At 33.9% G+C, this 27,931-nt stretch overlaps 1 protein-coding gene across 1 annotated transcript; it reads right to left on the bottom strand.

The window, feature by feature from the left end:
- Positions 1–93: 93 nt before the first annotated feature.
- LOC132205304 (uncharacterized) lies at positions 94–25,750 on the bottom strand. The gene is made up of 6 exons (XM_059634273.1): positions 25,591–25,750; positions 10,329–10,454; positions 4,619–4,783; positions 3,527–3,624; positions 3,244–3,472; positions 94–2,089 (listed from the first exon to the last, which is right to left on the bottom strand). Exons 1-6 carry the CDS (start codon positions 25,700–25,702, stop codon positions 1,857–1,859), a joined length of 963 nt encoding a protein of 320 aa, XP_059490256.1. The 5' UTR covers positions 25,703–25,750; the 3' UTR covers positions 94–1,856.
- Positions 25,751–27,931: the final 2,181 nt, after the last annotated feature.

Here is a 27,931-nt window from a genome sequence, read left to right on the forward strand (position 1 = left end):
TATCTTGCATTTTTTTAATTACTCAAGCAAACAGTAAATATTTCACTTTTTTTATGATTTATCATTAAAAATTATAGTAAAACAAATACAATATCTGTTCTTTTAACGTCGCTTATTTATTTTTAAGAAAACAAAATTTGCTACACAGTAATGGACAAATCGTAATGGAAATTTTTCCTCTGAAGTACAAATAATATATCAAATCAACACTTTTTGACCAGCAATTTAACCAAGCACAATTTTAATTGTTGCCAATTTATTTAGAAATTGCTTTAAATTTGCAATTTTTCACCGAAATTATTTCAAAAAAATATCTCCGTATGGATCACAATGATAATTGAAGAAGTGCTCATCCCAGCAAAACAAACTGAACGATAACTTGAATTTTTTTACAAAATCACCATCACCAGAGAGTTACATCAAATAATTATGAATGCTAAAAATTAATTTTGATGTTAAATGCATGGAATCGTCTATCCCGCCTGCTCTAAATGATACATGAACGTGTGATATGTTATTTATTATTACTTAGTTGTTTGAGGGTTGGTCACTTTATACAGGTTAGAAAACGCGCTGTACAATTAAATTAATAATATTGCATCGGAGTTTTGAGATTAGTTTTTTTCAATAAAGTATATAAGGCATTCGATGGTTCACTCTGAAATGCTCCAAGTAAGTCACTCTGTTAAAAAAATGTACATTTTGACAATCAAGCAAGTTATTTACAATCTACTTCAGTGACAGGAAATTAGAGTAAAATACTCTCGATTTACCTGAAACTTACTCTATTGGACGGATTTTCCCAAGGACACTTTCTTAATAGAAAATAAATAAAAATCTTCATTCATGCTCACTAAAAATTAATTAAAAAAGGCCGTTTCAAAACTACTTGCATCTGAAACAATCGCACATTACTTCAATTAGAGGAATTTTTTCAGAAAAAACTTCGCTCCAACCTACTCTAATGGACGGAATTAAATAGGGCACTTAAATTATTATTTTTAACTCAATCACACTTTTTTCAGTTTCAATCACAGCGAAAATTAAATTTAATCATTTACTCCCGCAAGCAATCTTTTTTACTTAAGATAACTACTTGGTCCCGCCGAACAAAGAGTTTTCAATTTCTTGAAAGAACTTTTCCCCTGGCGAGATTTACTCTAATGGACGGATTTCGCAAGGCATCTCGTAAGTTTTTTACATTAAAATCTAATCTTATATAAAACTTTTCCTACTTTGGCCAGCGAGTCTTCCAACTCACCAATGGAAGCTGTACATTTACAAAGGTGAATTCTATTAAGAAATTCACCCTCGGAAGATTTCGTGACGAGAGTGAGATTTCCTTTTTTTTTCAAGTAAATTTCTCGCTCGTCATAAAATCTTCGTAACTCTCCCATTGCTAAATTTGGGAAACTCGCCAGCGAATACTGATTTTCAATTGAACACTGTCTAAAATTATAATATCAGTGTGGTTCACTGGGGGTTGATAACATCATTAAATCAACAAGTCACAAACACCAACAAAACAAACACGTGTTAAAATTTGAGCTTTCTCAAAGCCGGGACGAACATTGATAAATCTCGCTAGTTACAAACAAATTTCTTCATGTACAATAAAAATTACTCGCGGTTTGTTAAAAAAAATATATGTATAAACGTTAATATACAGTCTGCGACTAGTTAAAACTTCTAAACACGATGGAATGTATAGAGTCAATTAGCGACGATAGTGAGGTGAAAGCAAGCAGAAGTTTTTTTTTCCAAAAATGAAGAAATTATTCTTTTTTTTCTTTTGTCACAGGACCACTCGAAAGCAGAAGTATCACAGTCAGTCACTAACCAACCACTTTTTGTACTCAAACTTCAGTACTGTGTGTCTGGATGCGCACCTTTTTGACGCTGCCGTTCCGCGAGAGCGTGGGCGAACCGCCGCTGAAGCCGGGGTTCTGGATGCCCAGGCCGTCCACCCCCTTCGGCCGCGGCTTCTTCAGACTCGACCGCAGTGGACTTCGCGTCGAACCGTTGGTCGAAATCGTCGCCACAGATCCTATGCTTCCAGTTACTGTGCTCATTGTTGTCGATGGAGAGCCTGAAAATCAAAAATTTTTTTATTTTTTTAATTAATTCCAATCAATTCATTTCTAATTTTAACGAAAATTTTATGAAAACTAATACTGTAGTTTTATAATTATTAAGCAATGAAGTAAAAATGAAAGAAATATCAATTAAGTTGAAATGATTTAGAAGAAATTAACTTCTAAACACTGTATTTATGCATGAAAAAGATTTTATGATTCACTTTGAACCTTTCGTTTAAAACTTTTCTTGCAAAACTTTTTTACGTAATTTAGTCATTAATGTCTCTCATCAAATATACAAAGCCCTCTCATTTTCCAAGAGGAAGAAAATAAATGTGCTTTTGCTTATAATTCAAATGGAAAATTTGCTCCAGTTGCGATACCGTCGCCGAGATGAAATGGAAAGATTTTGCAACCATCGTTGTTGCGAAATACAATTTATACAAATGCAGGCAGAGATCAATATTTCATTTCGGCGGCCGGGTTAAATGAGAGCAATTCCGTCGCACAGAAAGTGAAGTGACTTGCTGATTGCGAGAAAGATAAATTTAATTGCTTCATCAAGAGCGAAATGTGGCACTTGGAAACTTTGGGTCCAAAACGAAGATCTCATCAACGGATTCTTTAAGTACGTCGCTTTTAAAACTGCGCATCAAATAAACTTAATCTAACGTAGAAGCGAATGTGCAGCTTAATTCGTCAGAAATATAATCTAATTTTTGAACTGTTGAGCAAGGGAAAGAATGGCAAAAAGATTAAAATATTTTGCTGAAAAAAAATCGTTACTTAATTTTAAATTGATTAACTTTTAATTGTTATTGCGATTATAAAGAAATATTTTTAAAGTTTCATAATATATCATAGCTAATATAGATCCCTTGTGTCAAAGCATCTTAATTTTCTTAAAATTAGTTCACTCTACAATTTGTGAAATTCACCTTGTCAAATTATTTTTTTAAAAATATTTTACAGAAAAATGGAAATAATCCAAATAATAACGGTTTAAATGAATTAATAATAATATATTATTAATTTGCAAATGAAATTTATACAATAAAGAATTATAAATATTTTGTAAATGGCCTAAAGACAATTTTATATTGAAAATCAGTTTTAAATTGTATTGAAGTAAAGCATAAAAGTTTTAAACTATTTTTTGCTATACCTGGAGAGTAAGGTGGTGAATAGGGCCTGTTGGGCGAATACGGCCTCCCACTGGCATTAGTCACTGCGACGCCGTTCTCTTTGAAGCCCGGATTGCCGAAAGTGACCGCCCTGGCTCCCGTGGGGTCGCGACCATCCACTCTGGTCGGGTCACCGTCTTCCCTTCGCGAGAAAAGCACGTCGTAGAGGGCGAGCAGGAACAATACAAAGTTGAGTACAATGGAAACCACCTAAAAATCAGATTATATTAAATTTTTTAAGCAAAAAATAAAAAATGAAATTGCCTCCAGGTAAAATGAGGGTCCTCTTGTGATGACGAATCTGTGGTCCAGATCATCTGTCTGGATGGCGAAAAGTCCCGCTGCTAGAATGGACAGCAACACTGTAAAAAAAAAAATAGCGAATCTAGTTTAGGGCTGAGAAAAAACTTGAAAAATATTAAATATTGCTGATTTCATTGTAAGATAATTTCAAGCAAAAATCTAAGTAGTTCTTGATCTTTTCCAACTTTTTGTTTCCCAGTAGACTCGGATCTCATTCCCTAATTTTCGGTAGTCATGTAATTGTTTAAAAAATGATTAATTCAACTCCAAAGGTTCAAGTTCAGACACGCTCAAAGTCATAAATAAAATTTATCCTAGCAATCAGTTCTTCCCAAATTGAGCTTTAGTAAATTAAATGACATTTATTTACCCCTCTAATTTTGTATTTTTATTTTTAGACCCAAACCTGCATACATTTTATAAAATGAAAACATTATTTTGTTCTGCGAAATTTCAGTCGCCTTTTGGAGTTACACTTTGAAGCGGATTCTCTCTTTAAAATTTACGCTTTTTCCCAACCTCTGAGCTTTTTTAGGTTGCTACGAAATTGACAGGAGAATTGATTTTCGTCACTTCGAATAAAATACATGTATCATTTTGCATGTTCCCCCTTGAGACTTTTCATTTCGCGACGTGTGTGGGTTTTGCAACAATTACCATGGGCACACAAATAACGTTATCTGATAATTAAATGTCACTCTCTCGCGTCGCTGCTTTATACAGCGGACCGAGATCCATATAAATTTTCTCGTCGTACACACGCATGTCCCCGAGGGTATTCGAGCCGTCAGGAAATCCAATACTTTTTGCGTCTTCCCTTAAAACTAAATCAGGCGCTTAATTAGAGCAGATGCGCGCAGTTCCTGCAGGCGAAGAGGAAACCAAGCCTTCGTTCGCCCCGCAGGTACCTTTTTTTTAAACCTTTCCTTTTTTTTCATCGGAAGACAAAAAGTATCGTGTGTTGAGTTTTAATTAAAACCAAACAATATTTTTTTCCCTCTATTTTCTCGCTCGAGAGGGAGATTATCGGAGGATCTTGCTGAAATTAATTACCTGCTAAGATGGCGAACGTCAGTTTGGCGACAACCAGCATCGAGTAGCGCATCACAACTCGGTCCTTGCTCACCACCATCGCAATCTGGAACACGCTCAGCACGCAGAACAAGCCCAGAAGGATTGTAGCTGCGGCTGCCGCAATTCCAGCTCCGTACACTGCGCCTGAAAATAGAATAGACGAATTTGTAAATATTTGCATCAAAGTTCGAATCAATGCCAAAAATAAAAGTTGAATTAAAATTCGTTCTAAATTGTCTAAACCGTTGCAAAAAAATAATTTTTTTATTGGATATTTGAAAATTCCTTCACGTCCATTGAAAAATTATGAAAGCTGAAAATTGAGCTAGCATTAAATTTCACAAAATATCGAACAGTGTCGTGGAAATTAAAAATTAGGTTATATTCATTTTACAATCATAACTTTTTTCAGGTCAAGACAAAGCAATGCGACTATTTGTCACTAATAATTGGCAAAAAATTAGACAAACCAAAAGTATTTCAACTGTTTGTAAATTTCAAACTTAAACCAACTCGGCACAATAATAAGTTATTATTAACTTTAAAATTGTGGCAAGAATTTATTTTAAAGGTTTTGTTATGTACATTTGGCTAGAAAAAAAATTAAAATAAAATACACCAATATCATTTTAAACACCGTTGTACCTTTGTATAGCAAAATTCATTGTGCCAATTTACCAAAAATAGGTCACTTCTCAACCCCTTTGCTATTTACAAATTGGATCGCATCAGAATCCAGTTGTTGATTTTTGCACCGCGGCGCAATATGTGCGTCGTTGGCATATGCGTAGGATCGAGTTTCAATTTGCCCTCGCATAAAATGACAGGGGGTGCCAAATGACAAATGAAAATCGCGCGCGAGAGATGGATTGCATCGCCCCAGCAAAAATAATAATCAAAATCGCTCGGCGAGAAATTAATTCCTCGTTTCACAGTTACGCGATTTCATCCCTCCAATGTATGAGCAGATGATATATTTATACAAACGCGGTGGTATGCAACTTGTGATGCGTGTTTTTGATTAGATTTCGCCACAACCAACTGAGCGAGCGCAATCTCTGTTTCGCACACACGAGCAATCGAAACCAACGGGGTGCGATAAATCGCTTCAACAGTGAGAAATTCGAGTAGTGTACGCAAAAAATCTCTCTCATTTCCCTTCAACTGAAATTGAACTTTTTTTTTAGTTAACACGCGGAAGAATAAAAAGGGGTTCTGGAGAAAAATACGATCTGCGCTTTTTTATTCGCTCGTAAAAAATAAGAGAGCAGAACAATCGAGAACTTTCGAGGGTACGTAAAAGAAAATAAGTCAATAGGTTGTTTTCTGTCGATCAAAAACCCTTTCGGAGAACGGCAGACACATTTTTTTTATAGACTGCAAAGGCAAAGGGCAAACTTTTTACAGGGCCATCATGCGAGATGTTCTATAAAAGAAAGATGATTACAGCACCGCCTATTTTCACAAAATGTTAAAAAATAAGAACACTTTTGTAATTAAAGTTAAGAGCAGATTTTTAATTTCAAAGAAATGTAATTTTTTATTATTTGAAAAATATGCTGCCATGGCCAAGCACAAAATATAAAAAAATAAGGCTTTTGAATTTTTAAATAAAAAATTTAAAAATGTTATAGGCTAATTTAATTTCAGGTTATTTTGTTTAAGGAAATAGGTTGACATATTACGGGGGACAAATTGATTTAATTAGTCAAAACTTCTTGTTTTAACAGTTATCTACTGATCTTAGCTACTGATAAAAATGGAAGTAATTTTTTTTTAATTTCTGTTCTAGACGAATTTCAAAATCGAAAATAACTTTTAGAGTAAAAAGAAAATTTGCCATACATTTTTTCCTTTTTTTTTAATTCAATTTCTATTCTTATAAACCAAATTCTGCATCAATATGAATTTTGAGAACAAATATTTTCCCGGAACCAGTTTATGCATAATATTAACTGTGTGTTCCAAGAGAGATCAAAAGAAAAATAAATCAGAGATGTAAAGTTTGCTCGGTGTGCGCCCACCCGTCAGCGCTGGGAAATAATTCCCTGGTAAATATACAAATTCTGAGGCTTGTTTCTCTCTCGAGCCGGGCACGCTCATATCAAAATAAATTCCATTACAGGGCAATAAAAGACGAACGAAAGCTGATGCGAAAGAAGCTTGTGAATTTTACGTTGGCTCCTTCAATCTGGTTCGCGGACCTTTTTATTCCACGCTCGGCGAAGTTCGTTCGCCTGCCAGCGATTTTGCCAAGTTTTGCAACTTTTATTAGACGCGAATAAAACACCACTGCGTATGTACGCGGCATGATAAGCGGAAGAATAATACATTATATGTAAAATACATACATTAAAGAGCTCTTTACAGGGAAGACAAACTTTGATTAAAAGTGGAATGACTAAATTTTACTTTGTTTCTAAACATCAGACTTTTAAATTTTTGAATAAGACAGTTTTCTTCTGTGAAATGATTTTTGGAAAATGAATTAAAAACGTCTAAACGATTGAAATTGGGAATGAGCTTTTGACTAAATTGCATTCTCTTTTAATTGAGCTTTAAATGTTGCAATAATTTTATAGTTTTGTAAATTTGTTGTGCAGTTTATTGGAAATATCTGAGTTTTGATAACAAAATTATTAGCTCTTTACATCAACTTTAAGTGCATATGTACTGAACACATTATGAACAACTAAAACAACTTTAACTTGTATAATTTTTTATCTCACCTAACCCTCCAAATTTTAAGCTAGTTGAAATAGATTTTGATTCATTCAATTTCCATTTATAAAAATAACATTAAAAAATAATTTTTTTTTGTCAGGAATTTAACTTCATTTTATTTTTCCGTGAGCAAAAAAGGCATTTCAATAAGTTTGGGAATTCCCGTGCTGCAATTTAAAGCGTCCTTTTTTGGCCTATTCTGATGTAGAAAAAGGCGGCAAAGCTTAACTCGGATAACGTTCGTTCTCATCCACACTCGCCAAAACCGGTTCTCGGGAACAACCCAAGTCGTAGCGTTGAAAATTAATGGGAGACGCGCAAACCTGTTGCGGTCCTGAATTATATCGACCTTCATGGTCGCTGAAATCGAAAATTAAAAATTAAAAATATTCAATACGCTCACGTAAATCATGCTCGGAGCGTGTCGGCGTTAATTAGTACGTGTGGAAAGAAAAAGAGGCGGGAGAAAAATCGGTCTAACGAGAGACAAAAATAAAAGAGAGCCACTGCTGGTGACACAACAGGAATAATGAATATGTCTCGAACAAATATGAAAATAACACTCCAGGGAGAAAACAAGCCGACGTGTTGTTTCTCTCTGAACTTTTCTTTCTTTCTCCGCTAAAAGAAGGTTGGAATCCTGCAGGGAAATTTTCTCGTGAGCAAAAGACGGAACCACTTTTATTGCCCTCTTACACTCGGTGTAAACGCATCATCATCAGCGTCCTTGCTGTTGCTCCGGGGAGTGACTTGCGAGCCGTGAGAAGTAATTATTTGCATTTGCATGCGCCACTACGACTTCTTCGAGAACAAGCCAAGAGCGTCCTTTCAAGCAAGCTAAGGAGCACTGCACCGACCACCGAGCAAACATAATATCGAGTTGCATAATATGCAACTAAACTTCGGAAAGGAAACTTCTGTGAAATCTTTCATCGTCATTTTATCTCATTTTATTTCTCATTTTATTTCCATACCTTGTAAAGAGAACAAAGTCTATTTTGTAATTTGAATTAAATTTAGGGTGATCACTAGCAAAATTGATTTTTCAATCTTTATAAATAATTTTGGTTGAGTTTTAAATTTCCAATGTCATGTGCAATCTCATGTATAGTGAAAAACTGAATCTTCACGCCGATAATATAGGAAAAGCCATTTCAAGGGGTACAAAATTCCTGAACATAATCAGCATAAATCCTCTATTGCGTCGCCACACCTGCGAACAATGGGCGGTGCATTTTTATTTTATTTTGAGCTGCGGTTACTCACGGGCATATTATGCTGATTTACAACCATGCACAGTCAATGCACACAAACAGCTTGTTTACTTTCCTCTGCGCGCGTTCCTTCGAAGAGTAGTTTAAGTCGGGGCAACAATGAGCGCACGCTCCATTATTTTATTTAGGCTGACGAGTCCCTCCTGATAAGGAATTTTTATACACCTGTTATCACAAGAGGAAATCACGTTTTCCTCTCCAGGCCCTCCATAGGGCTTAAGTGAGATCAACGAAAATGTTTTTAAATGAGATGGAAAAATATTACTATGTAGACGTGGTCCTCGGAAACAATGATTTTCATGTATAGAAATCAAATTTATTGTTAGGTAGATGTTGACGGATCTTTGATATTATTTCTGCGTGATTTTTTTTTAAATTATATCAATAAATAAATTGCTATATTTATTATATTAATTAATTATATTATATTAATTATTATTAATTAATTATATTGAAAACAATATGCATTTACTCAATATCACAATTTTCTATTATACATTAATGAATGCCTTGTGTTGAACAAACTTGCAAGTTAAAATAATAAAACTCCTTGCGCAATTTATTATTCTTTCGCCTTTTTCAAATATATTCCTGAGCAAACGTATGACATTGCCAAAGGTGACAGAAATGTTGCGCAATTTCCTTGCTTTGTTTTGAAAGATTTGAACAATAAGGAATAAGTTTCAATTTCGGTGATGTTAGATTAGGAAACACGCTCGTGATTATCATGATTTTTCTCCTCGCAAAAATGGGAGCAAATTTTCCGGCTGCGTGACCATCGCGTGTGAATTCGTCAAAAGCGCAGCAAATGAAAACACGGCTATGCTGCTGACGCGTGAAATGTTCTGCATACACAAGGCAGCAGGTGAATAATATTGTATAATTGGCCGGGTAATTATATTCCGCGTGCACTTGCAGCGACAAAAGCAGTGCATGCACCTGTTTACCAAAACATGCAAGTCGTGCAAAATAAGCAGTGAAACGAGGCCAGCGCGCGTTTATTAAAGCGATTACGCGCTAATGTTTTGTTATCAGCTCCTAGAACTGGAGACTGAATAACATGAGTCTTTTGAGTCAAAAGGGCTTTGACTCTCAAAGGAAGGCAGTTTCCATACAGCTAAATTAAAAAAAAAAGTCAAAGGGAAACAAATTTAATTAGCTTAACAAAATAAGAATTTTTTTTTAATAAAATAATAAGAAAGCTTTAATCTTCCATTTGATAAAATATAAAACCGTTTAAATTAAATTAAAAATTTCAGGCCGGCTTTTGTAAGTCAGCAAATTGCAAGCCGGTATTAGCAGGACAGCTTTTGCATCCTAGGCAAACAGACATTTGCAAGATGCTTCATAGATGATTTTTTTAATAAAAGAATCTGTCTTCTTCCTTTTGATATGTGAAGTTAATGTTTCTATTACTTGTTAAACACAAAAAAACTCTCATAAGGCGGATGAAATTTTAATATATTTAGAGATGCCTTTTTACTAAGGTTATTGATTTTTATGTAAATATTTTTCTAATTTGATATTATGAATGATGAATTTAAATTTAAAAAAAGATCAACACATCGATTTAAATTAAGTAAGCAAACGCTGCACTTCTTATAAAACTATTTTAACAAATTTTGTTATATTCCCCTTAAATTTCTTTTAGTTTTAAATGTTAAACGATTTTTTTTCTAAACATGACTCACCGATGGGCTGAAACGAGGAAATTGCAGTCCCACATCTTTCACGGCCGTAGAGCAGCTCCTGGCAGACTTTCCAAGGACCGAAGTAGCCCTTTTCCGAGGCTTTGTTGATGCCAAAGCCAAATCCAACTGCAACAAATGAGGAAGAACTGACAATGAGCAGGAAAGTAAAAAAGAACTTGAAATAGTCGTGTGGTCAAACAAAAATAGCGGGAACATAATTTTTTTTTTTTTTTTGAAGTAAAATAAAAACAAGATTATTTTTTATTTATAGTTTTAAATTTTTTAATATTTTATTTTAATGTTGCATAACGTAATTTAACAATAAATTGTGTATAATAATTAAATATTTAAATTTAATTGGTACAAACGTCTTTTTGCTAATTTTTTAGTTTGATTTACTGATTAATTTTTTTTTTAATGTATTATGAGATATTTTAAATATTTATATTTCATGCATTTAGTTATGTATGCAGTAACAGTTGATTTAACAAATAGCTGATAGTGTTATATGGATGAGTCTATAAATTTTGATTTGTAATTATAAATAAAATTATAAACCTCAATTATTATGAAAATATCCATAATAAACTACAGCAATAATTTAAGTGAGAAAGGCAAACTTGAAGGGGCCCTGAAGACTCTCTTCCCTGGCACTTTTAATGGCGAGTTTCCGTTTAGTCCTTCGGTGCACGGCGAGTTACCACAACTTATTTAATTATGTTGCTCAAGTGCGAAAAGAAAGCAAACGCCGAGTCTCGCGAGAGGATTCCCGCGCGTCAAAGCCAGACCGAGTTTGCCTGTTTGCGGACGGAGAACGCTCGAGAGTTCAACGACCGCCGACTTACATATATAAAACTAGTTCCGCCAGGGAATCTCGGCTCGGAATCTACACACTGTGTGCCTTGCATCCCTGACTGAATTACTACTTCTCTTTATAAGAGGTAAAACGCGTCGTCTGTTTCCTCCAGAGTGAGAGATGCATTAAATGCGTCATTTCGGATGTGGTGCAATTACGCAATTAAAAATTGTCAGCCGTGTTCATTCAGGAGAGCAAAATGTGCAGCGGAAAAGGGACAAAAAATTGTGATTGCAAGAATTTAATATCCCAGATTTCATTCACAAATTGGAAGTTAAATCAGATATAATTTTGCTTTTTGTACATTAATATATTTTTATAAATTTCTAATTAATAGAACGTTTCCATTAACTTAATAAGTATTATGTATTAACAGTTTTAAAACAAATAATTGCAAACAACTATTAATAACGGGTTTTAATTTTTCAAGAGGCAAACGTAAGTGAATATTTTGTTTATGATTATAAAAATTGCATACGTATATAATAACGAAATTTGCTCATTTGAAGAGGAAACCGTCTTCATTGGAAACTCATTTTTTTTTTTAGAGATCAATAAGGTCTGAGATCCTATTTGAAGAACAAGAAAAATATGAAAATACGCAAATTAAAAAGTAAACCTGGAAAATTTTAAATCATTTTCCTTTTTCGCCATAGAATTGCATTATTTTTAATTACTTATTTCTTATTTCCTTGCAAATCTCTTTCTGAAGAAATATTATCGCACGCCATCAACTGGTACAGCGCTTTTTTATAGCAAAGACAAGCCGTTTTTCTTTTTAAGAAGTTCCCCTGAAGTGCCCACATTTTATTCATAATATTTGGAAAATATCAAAAAATTCACAAATAACTGACTAAACTCTTTAAAAAAATATTATATTTTAAACAGTTTTTATCAGTGAAAGTAGGCCCACTTAAATCTGAGGCCTTTTGTCCTTTAAAATAGACTTGTTTGATGTTAGGATAGGGTATTTATTTTTATTTGTTGGAGTCAATATGAAATTCACTAGAAATATGAAGTTTTATTTGAAAAAAAAACCTCATATCGGAATGAATCTTTTAAAATATAAAAATAACTTTTTCCTTCTTTTGCAACATTTGCTAAGTCAAAAGAAATAAATGGTTTCTTTTCCCACATGATTCATATACATCACTTCCCTCTCAGCATTTTTGATCTTTTTGCTTTTCTTTTCTAAGCAGCTTGCACGTTATCACCAGCATCAAATCTCTGTCGGTGAATGGCTGCCATGGCTTTAAATTGGCTGCGACCAAAAGAGCTGGCCTGTGGGGCAGGCTTTGAGCGTTATATTGATTTGTCGCCAACCGCAAGTTTAATGTCCACTTCGATGAAAGTACAAAGCCACGCACGCGATCCATGCATTTGGAGTTTTTCCATCGGTCAGAAGTCAGAAAATATGAAAAATATACGATTTTTAGAGGCAATCTGACGGAAAAGTTTCCGTTGAGCCTTCGGTTTGCCCTTTTGAGGAAAATCTCTTCCACCCATTCCAGGAAAAAAATACCTCGAGGCTATTGATTTGGGCAACTGAAAAGAAAAGTTGGCTTATTTATTCGTGGCATTGGCAAAAAAATATACGAGCTACAAGAAATTGAATTGCTGTCAAAAAATTGATCAGACAAATAAAATCGAATTTACCTAGATTTAATTCAAAATTGATTTTGATATTTTATCAAAAGGGAATTACGTCCTTTCATTTTTATTTAACTGTTCTCAAGTTTATTACATATTTTTAATGAATGTTAAGTGAAATTTTCAGTTTTGATTCATCTATAAATGATCATTGATGATGGAAAAAATGGGAAAAATTTCGTTTCACTACTTCATGCAAGTGAATTTTTAAGAAAGCAGTGAATAATGTTAAATTTAAAAGGGAACAATCTTTTGATTTTTAAATCAACGAAAAGAAAATAAACGTAGAAGCGTGGAATGAAAATTTAACGCATTTATCATTGTTAAAATTGGTTAAACAATTTTAACAATATTTTTTTTTTGTTACATGAGGGAAAAGCAACCTCTGTCTGCAATGAGTCCATAAAACAATTAAGCAATAATAAATTATAATCCTTCTCGCTGCGGGGTGTTATTGTTTAGTGCCGCACTTTCGCTATGAAAATAAACCGGACTAATAACGGGGTTAATTTAGAGCCAGAAATTGGGTTAATTTGGAGGCAAAATATTTATAGAAGCGCGAGTCAACTATAACACCGGTGGCCAAGTTGTTGGTGTTATTTCAACTAAAAGCGTTATCTCTCAGACACAATTACGCCGGCTGGAAGACGCGCGCAGGGCTCTTTTGTTTATTTATTTGCGCCGCGTGCCGTATTTGCCCGTAGCTTTTATTAGGCGGGCGGAGGAGGAAACCAGGAGAAGTAAGAGCTAATCCAACTTTTCGTCCAACAATGCCAGGCAATTTCACCGCTAGGGTGAAAGAAAGTCCTTGACGTGGGTGAAGATTTGTTTGCTCTACTTGATTCCAAAGATCAATAGTGTAAATAATTGCAGGGTAAATACAAATTAATTAATGAACTACAGGTTAAAGTGTATAATTTGGTTTACCGATTGGTAGTTTGATGCTTTCAATAACATTTTGTACAAAGAACAAATTGTAACGTAAAACATAATGCTGAAACGCCTAACAAGATATTAGTCTATCAATTTTTTAACTATAATTTAATAATGAATTAAATCATTTTTATTTAAATCTGTTGTTTTTAAATTTTAATGGCTTTTAGAATAATATATTTGATGATTTAAGATAAAATTAAATTTTAACTTTGAAATACAAAACCGGTTTTTAATTGCAAAGGTAATCTATTTAAATATAAATAACATAAGCAATTACTGCTTCAATTTATTGATTGCAATTTTAAAAAGATTTTTGTACTACTATACACAGTGTGCCCTATTCGCAAAATTTATAACATGGGAAGTTACTTAACTTGTAGATTAATTAAGGCTGAAAAATCCATATTTTTAAAATTTTGAACTGAGATATTGAAATATCTGATTAGAAATTTGTACCAGATCTGCACGTTAAATTACTCTTACTTAGAAAATAATTCCTGCAGTAATTGCGCATTTATTTTTCTGCACAAAAATAATCTTTGTTAAGTAAAAAAGTCATGTGTCTCATCATCGAGACATGACTCTTGGCCGAATGAGCTGTTGAACGCGATCATCATCGATATCAAATCAATCTGTTTCAGCTCCAGCGCCCCTGAAGAATGCCGCTGCCATTCTTCGCCCTAACGAAGCCATCGCGAACTCGCACGATCGATGCCGTCTCGCAAACACAGCCGTGATTCGAGAAGAACAATGCGCGCAACTCACATTGTTGTTTTTTTCTCCGACAGCAGCAGCAGCAGGTTGCCAGGACACGTACACTCGAAAAAGGACGATCCCTTTCGCCGAGTAACGCCGCCGGACAGTTCAATGACTCGGAGGCTGCATTGTATGTGTAGGTGGGTTTAGGATTTCGTGGCACCCACTTTATTCTCCGCGCGCACTTTACTCCGGCCGAGATGCTTTTTATATAATATATATTTTTTTATCTCTTCTGCTGGAAGATTAATTTCGTTCGAGCGTGGAAAAGTGCTGAGGACTGTCGAAGCAGCAATTTGAGATTTTTCCTGCTACTGCCGATTGTTAGGAGATGATGGATATAAATCCTTCTTCCTCCGGTAATTGCTCTGCTTCTCCGTACATTGTGTTTGCAGACAATGAGAAAAGGGATGTTGCTGGTTTCATCAGAAAAATTGCGATAGCTATAACTGATTTTTGTAACCAAACTGGGCTCAAATAAATCACATTTTAATTGTTATATATATAATATTTATTATGAGGATTACTGATAAAATTAACTCTACATTTTGCTCGCATAAATGTGATTTATTTATTTACTTTAATTTTTATATCCATCCCCAGTCAAATTACTTATTTTTTCATTCTTATATAAAGTAATTGAATTTTTTGTTCTTATTGTTAGTCTATTTTCTGCACACAAAATAATGAGCTCTGCAAAACGAATAGACAAAACAATGGTGTCGAATTTTTTTTTGAAACACTATATTTGGAGTGAAGGTGACTTAATTGTCCGTCGTCAAAACCACATGAGCCACTTGAATAAGATCAAGATCACACCTCCTCTGTTCCCACGCAAGAAAAATACAATATTGCCGAACGCGATCTGTGCAAATGGATCGATATTTGCAAACGAGCGCCGTAACCTTGATTGATCCGCACAAACCGCATTTGCATACAATCCGCTATTCTCTCTTTCCAAGCGTCACTTTGACTTTCTTACGCAAATCCGTTTTCGTATCTCGTTCCACTCGCCGTCTATTTGGAGCGATAAATAAAATATGAGAGAGTTCAGCCTTTCGTCTTTGAAATTGAGTGCAAGCTGGGAAGAGAAGATTATGATTGCATGTATCAAATTACAGCCGAGCCGAGACGAGCAATTTATTGGACCTAGATCCTTTGAAATTTTCCCTCAAGAGATGCAATTTTTCCGCTACTTTGTAGCTAGACAATGTCGCACACGACCGAAAATCCTTTTAAATTTCCTATTTTCTCTAGGTTTAAAAAATAATTCCACGTTGATAAATATCCGATCCAGGTTAAAACGCACATTCTCTTGGGTTCTCTTTACTCCAGGCTGGAATTTGTTGGGAGGATGCAAACGATCATCTCTTTTTTGAGGTTGTTTTTTAGTCCCATTATTACAAATTCTACTTTTATTTTGATATGGCTCTGAAAGTGGATCAAAAGGGTGGCTATTATGTAAATGTATATAAAAAAATAGCAGTGGTTATTAAAACAAAATTAAATTTTACTTTATTTCTTATTATAATAAAATAAAACAAACTTATTTTTCTTTGTTTTAATATTTAAAGAAATATTTAATTTATAGTTTTTATATAAATTATCTTATTTTATATTCATATTTACTTATCATTACCTACAAGTCTCTTATGATTGTATGTTTTAAAAATTATAAATAAAATTTAATAGTGTATTGTGCATGATAGAAAATTCTGCTGTCATTTCATGATCAATCAAAATCAACAGAATTAAATTTTTTTCATTTCATTGCATAAGCTTGATGCGGAAAGAAAATTAAATAATATCCAGCGTTTAATATTTTCTGTTTCTGTAAATAAACCAGAAACAATTAAATTCTATATTTTTGGCATTCTCTTCTCTTCTTACAGAACAAATTTATTTCCTGAATCTACGCTTCGCTTCTACAAACTGACGTAAAAGGCAAGGATCAATCTCGGTTTCACTTACTCGACCGAGTGCACCCCTTTTAAGTGGAGGAAATATGAATCTTTTCCGACGTCACCGCGAATTCGAGTGCGAAACGCACCCCCGCAAGCTGCACTCCGTCTCACCAACAGACTTTGACGTCAAAGGGTTGATTTTATGGACGGCCGCCGACCGCCCATTTGCGCGCTTGAAACGAGCCCGCAACCTCACACTTTCGGTACGTCACACTCAAGGGACAAGCCAAAGATCGGTTTTAATGGGCAAGTCATGTGTGTGTGATCGACACTTTGGTCCCTTTCATTTTTATTTTTTACACAGAGCACTTTCAGATATTTGGATAATCATAAAAATTAAAAATATCCACATTTTATTTTTTATTTGGTACTGAACAAGACAACTTTTTGATTTTCAAAAACGAAACTCTAGGACAAGAAATATATTTTTTTCGTTTGAAACTCCCTATGATCCATTTTCTGGTTTAAAAAACCAAGAGTTGTTGGTTGACAAAGTTAATTATATTATGTACCCTAAACTAATTAATCTAATCCCCGGCTTGCCTTTTGATTATGAATCTAATTTATTCACGGTCTAGTTGAAATTAATGATCTTTAAGCACCTGATTAAATCCTGCAGGTTACGTGACTAAAATTGCCCTTTCAGCAAAGATTGCAAAGCAACTTATGTGGAAGTCAGTTCATTAGCAGCTTGTTTTAATGCAGAATCACGATCTGAAATGCACAAGGTTTCGCGTGAATCATTTCTGTATGTTTGCGTCACTCCTTCACTTGATCTTATTTATGCAAAAGACACACAGAGCTAGAATTATAGGATTTCATGACTGCGTAAACCCAAATGATAAACTGTGGTATCAAATGCCAAAAATGCCAAAGCTGTGCTAAACGCTAAAGAGCAATATTAAATTATGTTCTGTGTTCTGTTAATTAATTCATATCCATGCGTTTCAGAAACTTGTATTCAATTATTCCCCATTAATTTCATGTCAAGTAAATGCTTAATGCTTACAAATTTCGATTAGAATTTCCAATTCATAAGTTTTTTGTATTGACCGAGAAGAGTATATAATAATAATTTCTGTAAAAATAATAGGAAATAAAAATAAAAATTAATAAAAAAAAAAAATCAATAAATAAATAAAAAAAATCAATAAAGACAAATCATTATTTTGTTTTTTGGAATTGAAAAATTGGGGTAAAATAAAAATAATTATTATTACTAAAGTTTAAGCAACCATTCAAAAACAAAAATAGAAAGAACAAAAAGAATGTTGTTAATTTGTTATAGCGTGTTTGTCTGTAAATTTTGGTGCATTCCAGTTTCCGTTTTTATTTTTCAAAAGAATAATTAAAATAAATATTAAATTTGCAGACTTGCTATATTCATTCTTTCCCTGCATGACTGTATAAAAAACGCTGTTAAAAATTTGAAAAATTTGAAAGAATCAAAGCAATTTCTATGCAAATCCGCCACCCACTTGAAGATATCACGAGATGAAATAAATTGGCCTACGCACACATTCAGGCAGAATCAACAAACACGCGGTCCCCAAACACGCCTACTCGAATTCAGTGCGCTTGGTGCGGTTCGGCCGAGTGCACGCTTGGCTGCTGCAGGTGCGATAAAATTAGATAGCGAGGGGTTTCACCTGTGACAGGGCCCGTAAAAAACTGCTCTCGGGTTTCTGCATTTATAAACGGCGGGGCCCCCCATATTTTAAAACAAGCTATGGCCAGACACAAACATATGCACGCGCAGGAAATCGCCTCTCCTTCGTTGTGCACTTTACCACACGGAGGCATTTTAAATGGACGGAAGCTTCGCTCGAAATTAATAAATGGACACAAAGCTTTCAGTTTTATTGTCGACGAGGAGCGTGACAAGTATTTGTTGATTTATCGATCGCGCACGGCACCGCCAACGGATATATTCAATAATTTGTCTTTCACACGCTGAAATTCCCACCAATAAAAATTTACTAATTTTTATAATGTGTGAATCTTATATTGTTTAATTTTTTTATACCTTCAATGAGCAATATCCGCTCAAAGGAAGACCTGAATAAAAAAAGTTACAGTTGATAATAATCATAATTTAATATATTCTAAAATTCTTTTAAACATATCATAAAAATAAGAAAAATTTCAATTTTTTATGAGCTTCAATCTATAAAATTCTGGGGAAATTAGTTTTTAATTCTAAGTTGAATCAAAATGAATCATCTTTTTTTATTTGTTAAATTATGTAAATTTGTAGCCATAAAAATTTAAATTTCAAATTTCAGGATTCTTTCTATTTTGCCATGTATTGAGAAGATAACCAAATTTTTTTAGTTTTGAATATCATAAAACATTTTGATGGAGTTAAAGTGCCTGTACAGTTTATAATCTGACAAAACATATTTAAAAGGATTTCATTGCAATCAACTTTTACTGAAGTGTCTAGTCACCTTTAAAATTCTGTATGTGAAGCTTTAAAAAATAATTGCTTCCTATTTAATTTTTTTTTTTATCTAATCAAACGTGTAATTTGTTAAAAAAAAAAATTAAAATAATGTTGTGCTTCCAATTTCTAATTCATCAAAAATTATTACACCTGTAATTGTGCGTTCGCTTGGCCAATTTTTCCTTTATCAAAAAGTTTACCTTGTGTCCATAAATTTTCCTGCATGGCAGCTAATTTAAATTTTCAAAGCAATATAATAGAGCCATAACAACGCGCATGTATACGCATTACAATATCTGGTGTGGACGTGGAAATTTACATTACAAAAAATGAAAAAACAATAAAATTCGCGCAGCAAAAAACAATAATCCCGCTCGTGTTTTACAACGAAAAAATGTGGTGCAGGAAAAGCCATCTTTTATTGTACACAGTGGCTATTAAAGTTGGTTTGCTGTTGGACGAGGGAATTTTTTTAATTTTCTTGGTGCGTCTCTCTCGTTTAAAAGGCGCGCACGCCGTGACCTAATTTAGAGAGTAATCTCTCGCATGTTATTTGACACCTCTTTGGTGCCGCTTCTTCTTCTTCCTTTCAACGAGAGAATTCAAGGATTCGCTTCTGTCTGCCTGCTTTACTCATTTGCCCACGCCACTTGAGCTGCACGCGGTTTTTTTTTATCAAATTTTTATTTTTATGGCTCCGTTCGCTCGCTCGCTCTCTTATCTCAAAGGAATGCTCAATGCATGCTGGAATTCCAAACATTGATAAATGCACAGCGCGCGGCAGCGAGTGAGGATGAATATTTATGTGTGCCTATTCTCATTTGTGCGCCACCCCAACGTGAGCGGAATGATAAAAACCGCCGATAGACACTTTTCGCTTCACAGAGACGTTTCCCAAGCAAGCCATGCGTATTGCAAGAAAGTCTTGTTCCGTCTTGTTCAATCCTTTTAATCTTGGAATCTTAAAGGTTGACGTTCTTAATAAAATTTGGTTTTGCTTATGTAGTATTTTTTTTTTAATATTTATAATAAATTAAATGAAACAGTAATTCAAAATAATGATTGTAAATGTTTAAAATGATTCTCACGTTAAAAACAATAAATAAAATTTTCACTTTATATGGAGTAAAAAATTATTTACTTCATCTTTCCTAGAATTACTTCATAAAAAGAGGCCCTTGTAAAAGAATTAACAAACATAAAAGGATAAATTCCACTCCATCCAAATTTAAGTTTGGATGCTGTTTAAAACCTTCAGACAAAAAAATTAATTAATTAACCGAATTAATTAATATTTGTCTCTTGCCACCTTAAACTTTGCGATATGTTTTCACAAAAATCAAATAAGCTTTCTTTGCTTAAACAAATTGACGACTTTAATGCAGCAAAAGGTTTAAATAGAGTAAAAAATAATAACAGAAATAATAAAAATTGTAATCATAAATTCGAAGGATTTAGTAAATGTGATTTGAAAATCAAATAAATATTTTTCCATTCTCTAAATCTGCAGATAAATTTCAAATATCACAAATTAAAGGCAAATATTAATACAATGAATGCTCAACAAGCTCAAAATTTATTAAAGAAGACTGGAAATGGCATAAATTTCACAAACACCAACATTAAACGAGATCAATTTAAAATAAAAATTCAATAAAATTCCCTTAACTCCTTTTTATTATCATTGTTATTTTTATCTTGATTTATCCCCCTTGTTAGCATTCAAGCCGTAATTGCGGTCATCCATCAACGCGGACGTTTCGAATTTTATTCCGAGCATGGAAATTTTCCCACCACCCCCGAAAAGCGATTATTCCACTCGAAAAACGCCTGGCCATAATAGCGCGGCACGTCCGACGAGTTAAGGCAAAAGACGTGACTTTCTCCAAAGGTCATCATCTCTCGTCGGTGCGCAAGGCAAGGTTGGTCTCTCTCTCTCTGTATATCCCCTTGCCAGCTGCTTTCTCCCGAGTGTAGTTAATAGAAAGAGAAAGAAAACGAACTCGTACTAATAACGATATATTTTTACTTTCTTCCAATGCCACTGAGCTTTTATCTTTCCCACGTGCTCTTAATGACGAGACATCTGCTGCGCGACAAACGTCGAAACGTTTCAATTTGTCCCCAGGCACTAAGTACAAAGAGAGAGCTTAATCAGGAGCAACAGATGTCCACTTGAGAGTACAGAGAGTAATTGTCTTTGTTTGGAAATTCCAATACGGCTGAAAGTTATAAATTTTCTATTTTTTTTAATGCTTTTTATTTTTTTGTATACACATAAAAATTGACATCTTTATTAGATGATAACTATTTTATTGATTGTATTTTTTTTAAACTTTTTTCAATACATTTTACAATTCTTTGTTTATTATTTTAGTTTTATACTTTTGTTTTATTTTTAAAACTTAAATTTTGAATTTTTTTTCTTTTTTTATGATTTCCAATGCAACTAAATTGTTAATTTTATATACGCTCTTAATAATTATTTATTTAATACAATTTTCTCTATAAATTGTATTTTTTATAATACCGTGTATGATGCTCTTTCGTCTCTCTCCTTCCAATAAATTGTTATTAGTTTTGGTCCTTTTACTGAGAACTTTTATAATGTTCAAGCAAAAACTTCCAATAATTATTGAATGAACCCATGATTTTCTTGCACTTGCTAAAATTAGGTTCATCTGCTGTGATGATTTGAGAACACTGCAGTGGATTGGGTGACGGCCTATATATTGCTGGACCAGATAGAACATAACACCGCGAGCGTGCAGCCAGCAGAGCCTCTAATTATGTGGGCACCTCGCGTCACAGGTCAATCAAAGGTCACTGCGTCGAGGTCAGAGGCCAAACCTACATTTATTGCCAGAGCAGAGCGCAGTGCACCCAATTCGAGTGGCTTCACTCACTCTTGAGAAATGACTAATTCAACTTGAACTTGAGCTGCTCAATGCATTTAGCAACAAGTCGTCCTTAATTGAATCATGAGTAAGAGTGGAACTTTACTAATCCTCGTCAAAGTTATTCATTTTATAATCAAGAAAAAAACCAATAGTCTCAGATTTAATTAATAAAAAAGTAACGTAGTAAAAATCTCACTTTTTCTTAATGGACTTTTAAAACTAATTCTATAAAATTAAAAACAACATATTTGTCTATCTACCGCATCAATTTTCTTCTGATTTTTTTACGATTCTTTCTATATTAGCAAAAAAATTTTTCATTTTCATGTTAAAAAATGCATTTGATACACTTGCAATTTTTACTTATTAATGAGAAACATTTACTTATTGGTGTGAATTTTAAAAATACTGCAGGAAATTCAATTAAAAAGCCAAAAGTATTTCATAAAACCCAAAATTTAACATCAAAATGACACACCATTTTCATAAATCTATATCAACTTATTTTCTAGTAAGTTTTAAAGAAAAATTCCCTAGTATTCGGATGCAATGGAAATTAATTTATAAATTTATAATTTACACAACTCTAATTGTTTCACAGATAAAATTTGGACGTTTATAGCGGTTTAATTCCGGCGCTAATTGTTTCGAGGCCAAAGTAAAAAGGTCAACATCCGTTGAATGTTGTGAAAAAAAACGAGCGCAAATAAAGAAGAAAATCTCATAAGAGTTGGTCTGACTGAGAGCGTGGAAACGCAAAAAGTCTCTCTCGCGCCGCATTCCAGAGCCGCGCATATGTACGGAATAAATTAGCCGGCCGCGTGCAATCAGCGCTCATCCTGTGTGTGCACAAAAACAAAAGCGCGCCGGTGTGCTGGCCAAAGACACACACATTTTCTTAAAATAATCCCAGAGCGCCATCCACTTTAACGTTCGTACGTAGGTTGTCGGTGCGCGCGTGCTTTAATGAGGGAAGAGGACTAGACAGGCTGAGACGACACCACTTAAAAACCATATTGCACACAGGCCAACACTTGCCAAGTTGCATTATTATTATTTTGATGAGAGACAAATCATACTTTTGCGAATTCTAAAATAAGGTTTAAATTTAAAAAATTAATTTTGTTTTCAAAAATTCAACTACAGCGGAATTAATATTGGTTTAAATTATTAATGAAAAATTTGTGCATAATATAAAAAGCAAATAGGGTTGAAATATATGAATCGGACAGTTATCTTTCTTTCTTGGTAAATGAGCCACACATGTGAAAACTTTCCAGCCTAGCTCTTTACCAAAAAGCACACCATTCAATAATTTTTTAGGGATCTTTAATCTATTTAACCATGATATTAGAAATATTTAACTCTATTTTTTGTTAATTTTTTTAATTCTCTAGTAAATAGTGAATCCTGAAAGTAACAATTAAGGTTAAAAAATAAAATTTTATCAAATTATTTTAAATTTTTTTATCGAGTTTCACATCTCTGAGTTAGGATTTAGTTTAATCACTACTACATTAGAATAATTTGTAAATATCAACAAAAATAAAGTATCTTGAAAAAGTATAATTCCCTAACACAAAGGAATTCTGTGTTCTATCGGTAACTTCACTAAATATAATTCTATTCTCCATTTTTGGCCTTTGCTCGAATGTTAACATTAATTTCCATTCATTTTTTGCAGCTACGAAATTCAGTGGAGGCGTCAAATTATACATTTTTTTTCCAGCAAGGAGAAAAAAATTTTACAGCATAGTGACGTTCGGAGAGACATTAAAACGATTTGAAACGCTGGAAAACGACAGAGGCACGGATTATCCGATTTGAGGCTGACTGCGTAGCATTGAGAATCCGCCGGCGTGAACAGTGCATGGATTTGATGGAGGCGACGAGCGATATGCCGTTATGAAAGCGGCTAAACTGTGAATAACAAAGCCCGGCATAACGGAGTCTAAGCCTCGCTCAGCCAGACAGACAGAAGAGGCTCGTTCGGATATTCGCCTATCGTTTAATTGCACTCACGCACTGCACAAATATAAAATGCGATTATGCCGCATGCAAGTCTCAGTATTGACGTTTGCTGAAAATTTAGCGTACGAAATCATTCATTTTTGTGCAGTAATCAATGGTTTTGTAATTATTTTTCAAATACTTTTTAAATAAATGTAACATAGAAATAAAAAATAATAAAATTTAACTTTGTTAAAAACTTTATTATTTTTAAATTAAATTTTTAATAATTATTGTGAAAAATAAAAATTATAATAGTTTATAAGTATGTACATTTTTTATTTCTTTAAATAATTAGTCATTAATTTTTTAATGAACACTCAACATTTTTTAATTTAAAAAAAAAAAACAGAAAATTAGATAACACTAATTATTTTCTTGTAATTCTCTATAATGTGGAATGAGTAAAATGAATAGTACCTAAATTAATGAATAAATTTAAATTATCTAACAAAATCATGAATTCATAATAATAAATAATTAAACTTACAGCTTGACAGGTGCGCCTCTAATTAATCCCCAAATATCATACATTTGCCATTTTCACCTTCGGTTCAAATGATGTGCAAACTTAATACAAAGCAGTCCAAGAATAAATCGCCTGACTCTCGCCGCGGCTCAAGTTAATCGATTTAATTTAAATAAGAATCGTGGTTGCTATAGTGAAGTGAATTATGCAACATTGACCACGCGCATGCCTAGCCCCTTAGCTAACACACGTACCGGCTGAATAATGCATAGGAAATTCCAAAATGGATGCAATAACAAAATAATACAACTGTAAAACAAGTGCGTATATAAAAATTTTGCGTGTCACAACGTTCAAAAAATTTAAATAAAAAAATTAAACGCAAAAAGAATTGTGGTTTTTTTACGTAACGTGTCGCATAAGGAGACACCACGTCTTTTCTCTCAAGTCAATAAAACTCAATCAGCTGGCAAATTGACATTACTTGCATATTGCGTAGTTAGGAAGTGCAAGAGTCAGATAGCAAAATTGTAAAAAAAGCAAAGTATGTTTAATTTGGCTCAAACTTTCATGGCATCAATTTAATTATAAACAAAGTATCGGTTGTGGAAATGGCTTTCTAGAAGAGTCTATAAATTTTGCACAACCAATCCACAGATCCATCTGATGGGAACCCGCAGGAATTCCAATCTCTCCTCATCGTGCAAACGGAAATCTATTTCGAGAGAGCCATATCGACTTTTCTCCACGCCAAAGCCAGTGACACGAAAATCGCAATTTCGTTTTGACCAGATATTTTACGATTTCGCCGCAAATGTTGAAAAGAAATAAAAGAGAACAGGAAAAGAGAAGGCGTGTGTCTGATATTCCACCTGCGAGCGAGTCACTTATCAGTACCATTAAGTGCATCACCCCTTGACGACCTGTGTGAAGGTGAAGGGCGATTCTCCGAACAAATAGAAATGAAAGAAAAAGAGATATAGAAAGCCGACCGACAAAAAAGGGGTCAAAAAAGTTTTGTGAAATTTTTTGTGGAATTTTTTTATCGTTTTCATTGTTAATTCATATAAAAAATCCATTTCAAAAATAGGATTATTAAAGCAGTAAAATTTTAATTATTTTTCAAAATTTTTAATTTTGATAATTAAAAAAAAAATTATAAACAAAAGGACGAGCCCATTTTTTTCACTTTGTGATTAGTGAAAGTTTGGCGGATGGTGTGCGGTAATCGTTGGAGCGCGAAGGGTCAAAGTTGGGTCGAGGGCCAGGACTCACCGTCAGGATTGTCGAAGTATCCCCAGAGCGGCAGTCCGACGGCGATAGCGGCCACAGTGAAGCAAATAAAGCCCAGCGTGGCTACTATGGTCGTGTAGACCGACTTATCCATCACATCTTAAGGCTCACGTAGGCTAGCACTAACTAACTGACTGGCCACCTTCGGAGCGCCAACACCGACGGCGGCAGCGGCGGCGGAGGAGGAGGGAGGGAGGGCGCTGTAAAAAATTCAGATACAAATAATAATGCGGCGGCCGCTCTTTTTTAACGTGCAACTCTTTTCCCCGCCGCCAACACTCGGATGACTTTTGACTCCCCTCCCTCCCTCCCTCCGGCTGCCATACCTGGCTGCCCGCGCTAGCCTCGCACCGCAGACCGGCTCAGGTATGCCCCCTCCCGACGGCCTGCCTGACAACAGGTGCGCAAAGCGCTCTCCGCAGGTACGGACAGCGTTCAAACCTAAACTCATCCGCGAATGTCTCGACTCTCATCATCTAGTTTTGGAATTAATTATTCTTATTAAAATATTAAAAAAAAAAATCCAGAAATTTTCTCGTATGATAATAGAAAAATGCACTATTTTCATACAAATTGTCAATAATATTTTACTACCCATGAATTCTTACCAAAAATTTTTTTTTTAAAATAATTCAATTTGAATGGGTAATACATGAATAAATAAATAATTTTAAATTGAAAAAATAATGTTAAAGTAGGAGAAAATGATTGATAAATGATAGCTATGTTGATAATCAATAATAATTTCCGTGCTTGTTGTTAAATATACGTATTTAACAATAACACAAAACATTTAATATTAAAAATTTAATAACATTTATATAATATTAAATATTTTTTAAAGTTATTGTTTTTATTTGTTATTTATGTAAAAAATAATTATTTAGTTTATTACTTATATCTTATTAAAAATTTACTTTGTTTTAATATTTTATTTTGATTTAAAGTGCTTTAAATATGCACCATACTTGTTTTAAAATTTTTAAAATTTATTCATTTGATTCATATATTTGCCAATGTTTGGCTTAGAGCCTAAAATTTGATCGATTTTAAAATTAGTTCTATTTCCATGTGATAGGTTAAATTTTTTATTGATGTACTTATTTAATGTATATTTTGTAGCTGTAAGATATGTAAAATCATTAAAAAAAGACATATTTGCACTAATTGCAGGACCATTAGTAAAAATTGTGAAAATATTGATCAGTTGGCGTTCCAGTCCGTACTCTGAGCTATTATGTAAGTCTTTTGTACCATTTGAGTCTAGCGCACCCCCTAGAGCTGGCGAACGCTTTCTGATCGATTGAGGCGGCAAAACAAATAGAGCGAGCGACAATAAAAGCATCATAAGTTTTGGATCGCAGTGCAAACACACCGAAATAATTTTGCACAAAGGTGGCATCAAACGCTGACGGGCCCTTTACCTTTGTCAAGGTTGAGGTGTTTGCTCATCAGCGACGGCAGCCACTTACTATTTGTCACGTCAGACGTGTGACGAGATCATTAAACTTGGGAGCGGAATTGCGAATTCGCGACTCCTTCGACTGTAAAATTGGAGCGTGATCGGATAATGGATGGGATGAGGAGAAAAAACTTCAAATGATTCCTTCAATTTTATTCAGCTGTTAAGTCTCAAAAAAATTAAAACATTTGAAATACAAATTATGCATTTAGTTTTAAATAAAATCTTTTAAATGCAAAAATGCAATATTTTTAATGCAACATGCATCAGTGTTTATTTATGAATCATAATTTGTAAAAAAAATTAATTGTTATTGATTATTTATAAATTAAAATTAATTAACAAGCTGCATTTGAAGAGAATGCAGTTTAGCAGTGCAATTACCTGCAGCTGTAGTTATCAATTAATTTAAATTCTCAGTTCAATTAGCATATGTATGCAGTTAATGCCGCTCTTCCTTTAGTTAAAAGGGCCCGCTCTGATTTGTAAGCCATCATTTGTGCAACGTGCAGCACTGACAGCTGAAATAATGTGCGCCTCCGCTTATGTCGTGCGGTTTCTCATTAATGTAAATTGAGTGGCCGGCTCTCGATCACGCAATTTGAAAACGAAGCCACTTAATTTGAGCGGCGAGCGCTTTATTGAGTTTCGCCGACATCAGATTATTGCTGCCTCCTACTGTAGGTGCGCCCGTTATTGTTTCCATTGAAATAAAAGCGGACCCGTGCAGCTCGTACACCGCACGCCTCCTTTTGTGAATTTTCCCAATCACGCCGGTATCAAAGACTAAAGAAACCAACCTAATTTATAATTAAAATGAAAATTAATTCATTAATGTTAATATTATTAAACTATGGCGTT

Source organism: Neocloeon triangulifer, unplaced genomic scaffold (assembly GCF_031216515.1).
Source record: "Neocloeon triangulifer isolate White Clay Creek 2 clone unplaced genomic scaffold, ASM3121651v1 ptg000002l, whole genome shotgun sequence".
NCBI lineage: Eukaryota > Metazoa > Arthropoda > Insecta > Ephemeroptera > Baetidae > Neocloeon > Neocloeon triangulifer.